General features: G+C 38.4%; 1 protein-coding gene across 1 annotated transcript in view; it reads right to left on the reverse strand.

Moving 5' to 3' along the window:
• The window catches only part of LOC133310191 (probable helicase CHR10), a 43,552-nt gene extending 32,555 nt beyond the window's left edge, over window positions 1–10,997 (reverse strand). Inside the window, exons 1-8 of the mRNA XM_061511094.1 lie at window positions 10,811–10,997; window positions 10,238–10,245; window positions 9,597–9,675; window positions 9,326–9,486; window positions 6,769–6,897; window positions 1,894–2,074; window positions 1,411–1,546; window positions 1,162–1,279 (exon numbers count right to left, since the gene is read on the reverse strand). Coding sequence (XP_061367078.1) covers window positions 1,162–1,279; window positions 1,411–1,546; window positions 1,894–2,074; window positions 6,769–6,897; window positions 9,326–9,486; window positions 9,597–9,675; window positions 10,238–10,245; window positions 10,811–10,997 — 999 coding nt within the window. The remainder of the gene's footprint in view (window positions 1–1,161; window positions 1,280–1,410; window positions 1,547–1,893; window positions 2,075–6,768; window positions 6,898–9,325; window positions 9,487–9,596; window positions 9,676–10,237; window positions 10,246–10,810) is intronic.
• Between the last annotated feature and the right edge of the window lie 534 nt (window positions 10,998–11,531).

Consider the following 11,531-nt stretch of genomic DNA (forward strand, 5'->3'; position numbering starts at 1 on the left):
CAGAAATTTGTGGTTACTCAGATGCCGATTGGGCAGGATCACCCTCGGACAGACGCTCTACTTCTGGTTATTGTGTCTTCTTCGGTGGAAACTTAATCTCATGGAAAAGCAAGAAACAACCTGTTGTTTCCCGATCTAGTGCAGAAGCTGAGTATCGTGCAATGGCAAATACTACCTGTGAGTTGATCTGGTTAAAGCAGTTGATTCAGGAGCTTCATCTTTGTGAACAGAAACAACCCATGACACTCATCTGTGATAATCAAGCTGCGCTACATATATCCTCTAATCCTGTTTTTCATGAGAGGACCAAACATATAGAGATTGATTGTCACTTCATTCGGGAAAAGATTCAGTCAGGAGAAATCAAGACAGCTTTTGTCAACTCGTCTAATCAACTAGCAGATGTTTTCACTAAAGCTCTTAGAGGTCCTCGGGTTGAATACATTTGTAACAAGCTTGGTGCTCATAATATATACGCACCAGCTTGAGGGGGAGTGTTAGAATATTAGATATGATATGATTAGATTTGATTAGATATGATTGGATTCTGTCTTATTCGTAAATAGTCTGACTGTATTCTGATTGTATTAGGATTAGGTTTGGATTAGGTTTGGGCCTTACACTTAAGCCCATTAGGGTCTCTATATATTGTAACTCCCTGACACAGATCAATACACAACGTATTCTTTTACATTTAACCATACCATTTTGGTTATCTAAAAGGCTCTGATACCATATCAGAGTTTGGTAAGAACAAAGAGAGAGAGAGAGAGAGAAGAGATCTGAGAGATAGCCATTGAATTTACTGTATATTCAGATAACGAAACTAATACATGAAGGCTCTATTTATAGAGCAAGAAAAAGACTCAAATCTGAGTCAACAAAATAACAAACATCCTAACAAACTAACAGACTAGAAAACAGAGATTAGTAGCGATCAAATACAAACAGAAGTACAGAAAGCTAAAGCTAAGTGAACTATATCACTAATAAAGATAGATAAGAGAAAAAAATACGAAAGAAAAATAAAAATAGATAAAAAAGAGGAGAAAAAACAATCAGAGAGGAAAATAATTAAGTAAATAAATAAATAAAGGAAAAGAGGACTAAATAAATCAGAGAACTTCCTAAACCAAAAAAAGAAAAAAGAGCTTGACTAACAATATTCTGTAGTGACTGATGATTTGAAGTTCCAGAGGATAGTGCAAGTAACTTAGGAAGTTCCTTCCTCAATATTGACAAGTAGACCTTTTTTTGCAGGCTGACAAGGGGTACTAACCTGTCATGGGATAGATTTCAATATTCAATACAACAACTTTGCATCTTTAAGTTATCAAAAATCAAAGCTTCACCGGCACTTGCAATAAAAATGTTCAAGGTAGCATCTAAGTAGAACAAGATAGAACATACACAGTTGACTCAGTGAGAGGTGGCAGCACTAAATTTCCGCACTCCATAAGCTTTGCTTTGGTACGTCGAAGCATAAAGACTCCCAATACACTTCTCAGAATTTTTAGTCGCTCCTTTACCTTTGGAGCATCATTAACTGTTTAGAAACAAAACTGCAGCAATTAGAAAAAGTATAAAAACAAGAAGTTAATTCTGTTTCCTTCTAATAAATTTACTTTTGCATCATCACAAGGTACTCAATTGGTGACAAATCATACATCCTATGGCCAGGCTCTTCTAATATTTTTCCAGAAAGAATGCAAGAACACAAGGAAATTTTAACATTTCCCAAAGCCTTTAAACCATTTACATTACTGCACAACAAACGGATCAAGGTCAACAGTAGAACACTCAGATTCTATAATTGTTTAGCAAGCTTCTAGAAGAACGAAAACAATTTACAATCCAGTGATGCTAAATCAAGAACAAAAAGATAATAATGACCTGCTGTAAGATCGCTGATGTCCTTGAATGTAGAAAGGAACTCATCCAGTGTACCAAAGACAGAAGGCATGCAAAAATACAGCAAAGCCCACAGTTCCGAAAGATTGTTTTGAATAGGTGTACCAGTCATCAACAACCGTCTTGGCATGATATAGCGATCTTTGAGAATACTAAATAAAACCTGTTAAAGTTTCAGAACTTTAACAACCAGAAACCATAATCTTAGGGTGTATGATTAATTGTATTTAATTTTTCACCTTTGAACTGTCTGAAACTCATGGTTTACATCTACTAAGCCAAAACAGCTGATAACATGAAATATATTATATAAACAGTTAAACGTAAAAGAATACGTTGTGTATTGATCTGTGTCAGGGAGTTACAATATATAGAGACCCTAATGGGCTTAAGTGTAAGGCCCAAACCTAATCCAAACCTAATCCTAATACAGTCAGAATACAGTCAGACTATTTACGGATAAGACAGAATCCAATCATATCTAATCAAATCTAATCATATCATATCTAATATTTAACACTCCCCCTCAAGCTGGTGCGTATATATTATGAGCACCAAGCTTGTTACAAATGTATTCAACCCGAGGACCTCTAAGAGCTTTAGTGAAAACATCTGCTAGTTGATTAGACGAGTTGACAAAAGCTGTCTTGATTTCTCCTGACTGAATCTTTTCCCGAAAGAAGTGACAATCAATCTCTATATGTTTGGTCCTCTCATGAAAAACAGGATTAGAGGATATATGTAGCGCAGCTTGGTTATCACAGATGAGTGTCATGGGTTGTTTCTGTTCACAAAGATGAAGCCCCTGAATCAACTGCTTTAACCAGATCAACTCACAGGTAGTATTTGCCATTGCACGATACTCAACTTCTGCACTAGATCGGGAAACAACAAGTTGTTTCTTGCTTTTCCATGAGATTAAGTTTCCTCCGAAGAAGACACAATAACCAGAAGTAGAGCGTCTGTCCGAGGGTGATCCTGCCCAATCGGCATCTGAGTAACCACAAATTTCTGTATTTCCCTGATCCGAATACAACAAACCTTTTCCTGGTGCTCCTATGATGTATCGGAGGATCCTCACAGCAGCATCCCAATGTGAATCACAAGGGGAATCAAGGAACTGACTGGCCGTACTGACAGCGAAAGAAATATATGGCCTAGTCACAGTAAGATAATTGAGCTTCCCAATTAGCCTCCGATAACGTCCAGGATCAGATAACGGCTCCCCCTGTCCGGGTAATAACTTGACATTAGGATCCATAGGTGTATCAACTGGTTTACTCCCCAACATACCAGTTTCTTCTAGGATATCCAAGGCATATTTCCTTTGACAGATAGAAATGCCCTGTCTTGATTGCGCCACCTCAATTCCCAAGAAGTAACGCAGCTTCCCAAGGTCCTTTGTTTGAAATGTACTAAACAAATGCTGTTTTAACTGACGAATTCCGTCTTGATCACTTCCGGTGAGAATGATGTCGTCAACATAGACTAACAAATAAATACACTTATCAGGAGATGTAATCCTATAAAACACAGAATGGTCAACTTTACTGCGGATTAAGCCAAACGCCTGAACAGCAGAACTGAAGCGACTGAACCATGCTCGAGGAGACTGCTTGAGACCATATAAGGATTTCCGAAGACGACACACCTTTCCAGACTCCCCCTGAGCAACAAAACCAGGTGGTTGCTCCATGTAAACTTCTTGTAAATCACCATGAAGAAAGGCATTTTTGATAGCAAGTTGAAGGAGTGGCCAGTGACGAACAGCAGCAAGGGCAAGAAAGAGGCGGACTGACGCCATCTTAGCGACCGGAGAAAATGTATCGCTATAATCAAGGCCAAAGATTTGAGTAAAACCCTTGGCAACTAAACGTGCCTTGAGACGATCAATATGGCCATCAGGTCCAACTTTCACAGTAAAAACCCAGCGACAACCAACTATAGACTTCTCTGGAGGAGCAGAAACAAGGTCCCAAGTGCCATTGGAATGAAGTGCAGTCATCTCATCAAGCATTGCTTGGCGCCACCCTGGATGGGAAAGTGCTTCACCTGTGGTCTTAGGAATAGAAATAGAAGAAAGACTAGAAACAAAGGTGAAATGAGGTGAAGAAAGACAGTCATAACTCAAAAAGGTATAAAGAGGATAAGGGTTACGAGTAGTACGTGTACCTTTTCTTTGAGCAATGGGAAGAGTCTCTGATGAAGGATCCGGAGGGGAAGAAGCAATAGCAGTGGGCGATGAGTCAGCAAGAGTCGAGTCGACAGGAGGCACAGTTTTGCGACGCTGATAGGTGAGAAGTGGACGGTCCTCAGGTATAGAAGCAATAGGTTGCTCATCTGGAATAGAAGCACCTGCAACTGGCAAAGACAAGTCAAGAAAAGGGACAGGAAGTACATGATCAACCTGTGACATCTGAGATGGGATAGAATTAAAGGGTTGTTGATCAAGAAAAGTGACATCAGCGGAAACTAAGTAACGCTTAAGGTCGGGAGAATAACAACGATAACCCTTTTGAAGACGAGAATAACCAAGAAAGATACACTGAAAGACTTTGGATGTTAACTTATCCTTACCAGGAGTGAGATCATGAACAAAACAAGTACAACCAAAGACATGTGGAGTTAGAGGATAAAGAGGAACATCTGGAAGCAATAGATTATGAGGAATGTCATTGTGGAGCACAGATGAAGGCATGCGATTGATGAGAAAACAAGAGATGAGTACAGCATCTGCCCAGAAGTGAAGGGGAACCTGCATATGAATAAGAAGGGTACGGGCAGTTTCAATGAGATGTCTGTTTTTACGTTCAGCCACCCCATTATGTTGTGGAGTGTGAGGACAAGTAGTTTGATGTAAAGTACCTTGTGTGGCCAAGAAATTAGAAAAATCAATAGAAACATATTCCTTAGCATTATCACTACGTAGAATACGAATAGAAACACCAAATTGAGTATAGATCTCAGTAGAAAACTTTTTATAAATGGAAAATAACTCAGAACGATTTTTCATTAAATAGGTCCAAGTGCAACGGGAAAAATCATCAATAAAGGTAACGAAATACCGAAAACCTAAGACAGACAAGGTACGACTTGGACCCCAGATATCTGAATGAACAAGAGAGAAAGGGGCATCAGCTCGTTTATTGACTCGACTGGCAAAAGAGGAGCGTGTATGCTTCCCTTGTTGACATGACACACAATCTAAAGACTGAAGACCGGACAAAAGAGGAACCATTTTCTGCAACTTTGAAAGACTTGGATGACCAAGGCGACTGTGGATAAGTTGTGGAGATTCTGTGAGAGAGCATGCTACTGAAGGACGAGGCACATCCAGATAATAAAGCCCCTGTGACTCACGACCCACTCCAATCATTTTCCCCGTACCCGGATCCTGCACAGAAACAGAATGGTTAGAGAAAGTAATGGTGCAAGTGAGGGAGTGGATCAACTTACTAATAGAAATTAAGTTATAAGGGATGCCAGGAATGTAATAGACAGATGTCAGGGCCAAGGTAGAGGTCGGACGAGCTTGTCCAATCCCACGAACTGGGGCTTTGGTTCCATCCGCAAGGGTAAAAGACGGTAAATGATCAGAATAAGTAAGAGATGTAAAGAGTTCCTTATTACCACAGAGATGATCGGTAGCACCGGAGTCAAATATCCAAGTGCCAAGTGATGTAGAATGAGAAACACAAGCAACGGGATTACCAGTATAAGGCTGAGACTGAGGAGAAGCCTTCCTGAGAGGGGTTTGGAGTGCAGCACAGTCCGAACCTGAACCAAATGATGCTTTGTCTGACTGAGCTATATTTGCAACAATAGAAGGAGAGTTAACCTCCGAGAGATCAGGAGATGTTGCTGCCATTTAAAGATAAAATATAAAAGCCGTAAACGAAGGCAAACGATATCCAATCAAGAAGAACCACGCGTCTAAGGTCAGACCCACAGAGAAACAATCACAGATCCAGAAAGGGGAGGAGAAGGCGAGCTTCTCTGTCCAAGACCGGCCGGAAAAAGCCGCCAGAATAGTGCTCACGCGCCGGCAGAAGGGGGCGCGTGAAGCCCACGCGCAGTGAAGACAGGTGGCGCGTGACGGCGCGTGGGATATGCGGTGCTGACCGGACCACCACAGACCTGGTCGCCGGGAAGAGAGGGTCCTGATCGCGTGAAGTTTGGTCGGAAAAGTCGCCGGAAAAAGTCTCTGGTTGCCTGAACAGTGATTCTGCCGGCGGGCGGTGGTTCCGGTGGCCGTCGGAGGTGCTGACGCGTTTGGAAAAATCACTCAGAGGCTGTTTACAGCCCTAGAAGGCTTGCCGGAAGGACGCACGGCAAGAAAGAGGACTCCTAAGCAGTGGGCTTAGGTTTTTAAAGCAAAAAACAAGGTTTCTGAGCGGAAGCGAGGGTTCCTAGAACGAAAGAGCTCTGATACCAAGTTAAATGTAAAAGAATACGTTGTGTATTGATCTGTGTCAGGGAGTTACAATATATAGAGACCCTAATGGGCTTAAGTGTAAGGCCCAAACCTAATCCTAATACAGTCAGACTATTTACGGATAAGACAGAATCCAATCATATCTAATCAAATCTAATCATATCATATCTAATATTCTAACATAAACATTTATATAAATACTGATCACATTTCTCGATTTTGCTTCAATTCTGTCACATTTTCAATTTTTTTACAAATTTATCATATAGGCAAAGTTTGCCTGGTTTCAACAAAAAAACATGAATATAATTTGTAAAGACTACTGCTTCAAAGAATGAAAGTAATTAGACAAATTCAACATACAGAAGCATATTTATTAGTTGAACACAATCCATAGGCATCTAATAGTCTCTTCCACATACACTTGACGGGTTTTTAAGTCTTTGAGCTTCATCAATGATTGCATACTGCCATGGTATCTGAGAAAGGAAATCCTGATCCATCATTGCAATGTCATATGTTGTTAACAGCACATCAAAAGGTAACAAGACCTGCAAAAAAGTTCTACCGCAACAAATATCAATAGACATTCATATGACAAGTTGACAACAGAAACATTGCATTTTGTTGAATAACATGGAAACAAAAGGAAAATATTTGAATCCGTGTGTTTCCTTGTTTCCATAGCATGCTGGAGACTATATTATATAGAATGACTATAACAATAACATAACACTAATTTAACGATATGGGACTTCTTATCAACCTATTTAGAATACTCATAACACTTCCCCTCAAGCAAAAGCTTACTATAGCTTTAAGTTTTTTACAAATGAGCCCTTACAAATAAAAATTAACCAAATAATATATTTGGGTTCCATAAAACATGCTTGCAAACTCAACTCAAAGATGCTAGAGACATTGGAGAGATGAAATTGCTAGAATATTGCATAAAACATGTTTGCAAAATCAACTCAAAGAGCCAGTTGAAATATTGCATAACCAAGGAAAAAGAAATTCCCCCCAAAATAACCATCAGCGAAAATATCCTGGCAAGCAAGTACACATAACAAGAACTAAAACTTCTCCAAATTAATTAAGAACAGCATATGGGACGAAGATCAACTAGGCCAGACAACATCTTGGACGATCCGACGAGGCCAGGAAACAACTGGGAAAATCTGACGGGGTTACAGTGCAACTTCCAAATTTCTCCCCCTCAATGCTACTTAGATATTGGAAAAGAGATGAAAATGACATGAAGGGTCGAATCTGACAAGAGAAGTGTGTGAGCATCTAACTTTCTTCATACAAAGTGGAGCATTAACATAATTGCTAAAACTGGGTATCTCGGGCTTATAACATTCTTCAGAGGGGCATACGAACCAGAATTGGCCATGGGTCATACCAAACAAGAAGAAAATATGCATGAACAGTGGTGTAGGAATAGAAAGTCTTTGCAAGGACGCATTAGAAGGCTTCTAGACCTAGGTCTTGGATTGATGGATTTGCCTCACCAACACTATCCAAATCTACCGGTCATTACTCAGAAAAAATTTTCGGTCGCAAGAAAAGTAGCTGGACTAGCTGGAAAAAGCCAAAACAATGTTCCCACGACCCGAAAACACCAAATACACATCCGAAAAATCAGTAAGAGGTTTCCAGGGGCATTGTTAAAATGGCAATCTAGATTGTAGGATCATATGTCCTATTATCTTTTGCCCAAAAGCATTCCAAATCGCAAGTATGATCAGACACGAGTAGGATCATGTAAGATTGTAGTGAAAGATCATAAAATTGGTGGGATCATGTGATCCCACCATTTCAACATTTCTAAAAATATTAATATAGTATCTCATCCTATCTCTGTTTACAATTTAGCTGCTATGTTTGAATTTTGAATTTTATCTTTATTTTTTTGTTTTCATTTTGTAAGCATAAATATTATTTTATATACACAAATATTATTTTTAATAATTAAAAATAAGAATGTAAGTTCCGTGTCGATCCTATGATTTACGATCTTGCAACCTCATTCCTATCTTTAGTAAGATCTTGATCTTGACAACCTTGTCTGGGGGAGTCCTAGATAGAAAGGACCATGATAGGAATGTTAATTCTGAGCCCAAGCCCAAGAGCAAATGGTCCAACCCAATTATACAATACCAGAGTAAGAAAAAAAAAGGAGGGAATGATGCTGAGGTGGCAAGTTAGTTATTCAGTAGTGGCGTGGGTGTGTTGTTTTGGAAAGAGAATTATTACAGTTAGTTCTTACAGGGCTGGTGGGTGTTTGTTTTCGTTTAGCCAAGTTTTATTCTTAGTCTACACTTTGTAGAGGACGTGGAGAGTCTCCATTGCTGGGAGTTTAAGCTCTGTTACGTTTTCTTACTTGGACTATACTTTCTGATACAAATTAAATACAGATCCCTCCCACTTTTCCGATAGGAGGAGGTTTATCTTATCAGACCACCATGAGATGGCGGAATGAATGATGGGAGGACTGTCGGAAAGTTGCAGGCAGCAGCGGCCGTTAGTGACCACCCATTGGAGACACATTGGAAGATAGTCAGGGATGGAGGCTGGAGGTAGGGATGGTAGCCAAAGGCTGGGAACATTGCCGAAGGGACGTCACGACAAAGAGACGATGGTTGCTTGAGATGCAAGAGAAGAAACTAGTGAGAGAAGAAACTAGTGAGAGAAGGTTGACGGAAAAAGTAATTAAGGTAAAGTGACAGGGGTCATGGAGGATGGCATTTCTCTAATACTATGTTGAATAACATGGAAACAAAAGGTAAATGCTTGAATCTGTGTGTTTCAATAGCATACCGAAGACTTTTATATCAAGTAACCATAACAATTACATAACACTAATTTAACGATGTGAGACTTCTTACTCATCAACCTATTTAAAATACTTCTAACACACTTTAAAAAAAGCCATCCAGATTCAATGAGCTCATGAAAGTATAATTCACTCACATTAAGAGTTGATGACTGCCCTGTAACATGTTCATGTATTTTCATACGTAGATTACGCCTGTATTCTTTATCACCAACATATTTGAAGACTTCTAGTTTAGGGGTAAATTTGACTATCTCTGACACCCAACCATCGGTAACACTTAAAGGACATATAACCACTGTAAAAAGTAAAATAAAAGTCGGAAAAGATATCAGTATTTATCCGAAAACACATTAAAAGAAACAAAAATAAGAATTTATCAAATCAAACAAGGTTTCCTTCACTCACAAAATGGTCCAAGTGACAATCTGCGGACTTTTAAAAAGCTTAAAAAGGAGATAGCTTGCAAAGTCTTGCCCAGCCCCATCTGTCCATATTCATACACAAATGCGTCAAAATAAAAAATCTGGAATCACATTTTGCATTCTAATATATGACTGTGAAGAACCTCATTTTCAGTTCTGCATCTGCTGAAAAAGAGAAGGTTAAGACTCAAGGAATATTCAAAAAGCAAGTGCACTGCTTAGCAGTTAACGTTTTAAGATAATGCAGCTCTTTCCATATGAAAAAATGAAAGACGATGATAGTGACAAAACTATATAGTATACACATCAAAAGCAACAAAAAAAAAACAAATACTTTTACACGCCTTGACTTAATTCAACCTCAATTAATTCATCAAAAACGTGACACTGAAACTTTTATGCCAGTAAACAGAAATTTCTGGAAAAGAAATGATACCTATTAAGCATGGAACTGCCCCTCTGTTGGGTATATATTGATTTTACATAACAATGACAATATCACAGAAAAATATGTAAGATAACCATTTTAAAAGGTGGATTTCATATAATTGTAATACCAATTAGATAACAAAATTTTGCCCTTCAGATTTCATACGCTCTGATACAGAAGTCAAGAGAGTATACCTCATCCCCTGCAAATAATAAAAACATTGTGATCACTAACATAATTAAATATTGTTCCTTCAGAAATAATATCAAACGCACCTAGTCTCAAACCCCAAAACAGAAAAATAAAAATAAAAACACAGCATCTGTCAACACCCAATATTCTTTCTTCATTGTTACAATGCATTATTGTATACAAATATCAACATATTCAGATTGACAATACATGAATAACAGTTCTTCCTCACCTAAAATTGATTACACCACACGTGTACCACTCAAACTCCACATTTACTCCAAAATTTTATATTTTTACGATTCCTTCATTAATTTGGATCATTCCAAAAAATAAATTGGTAAGTCTTTTATTAGCCCAAAATCTCCTTCAAATTCTCAGACTTCCCACGCAGCCAAACTCAGCGAACTGAAGATTAAACCTATAATCTCACCGAGCATAATGAATTTCGATTATTACCAAAGAAAATTGAAAAAAAAAAAAAAAAAACTGATATTCCAATTATTCTTTCAAATTCTGAGACTTTCCGAGCAACCAAACACAATGAAACGAAGATTCAAAGGATAAAATCTCACCAAGGATAACGTTGACGCCGAGTTTATACCTCCGAATAAGCCACGAAACCCCTTCTACCTGGTAGGGTTTGAGGGTCGCCCTGAGCCCAAGCTCTTTCAAACAAGGCGGCGCATCGCCGGCGCGTGCGTCGTCTTCAATCACAATTCCGGCTACAACCTGAAGCCTCTGCTCGTAACTTAGACTCATGGCGTCGAAGGTGACGCTGAGTGCGAACTCGGAAACTCAGTGCAGAAAGAACGAGTGAGAGAGGGTCTACGAGTCGGTGAGTCGGTGATGCTTAAGAAGTTTTTTGAACGAAGAAGTTGCGAGGGAATGAAATGCGCCCTGGGTTGTGTTTCCTAAAATAACCACGTGGAAAGGACTTTGTGTTGCTGGCTGCTTAAATTGATTAAGAATTTGTTAAGGATATTTTTTTTTTTTTTTATAACAATTAAGGATATTTTTTAGACTAAATACAAGAGGAAATGATATTGTAACAACTAACTAGTATTATTATTCATGTTACTATCAATTAATTTTACTGTTAAATTAATTATATTGATTCAATGATTATATTTATTTTTATTTTTGTATGGTTATGATTCCTCATATTTAATACTTTATATTTATTTTCACTCTGTATAGTTATGATTTTTCATATTTAATGCTTTCACATTAAATGTGGGGAATCATAATCATACAAAGATAAAAATAAATATAATTGTTGGATCAACATAATCG

The sequence above is a fragment of the Gastrolobium bilobum genome, unplaced genomic scaffold, assembly GCF_033153095.1.
Source record: "Gastrolobium bilobum isolate Gb01-03AN ecotype WA unplaced genomic scaffold, APGP_CSIRO_Gbil_v1 utg1142, whole genome shotgun sequence".
Taxonomy (NCBI): domain Eukaryota; kingdom Viridiplantae; phylum Streptophyta; class Magnoliopsida; order Fabales; family Fabaceae; genus Gastrolobium; species Gastrolobium bilobum.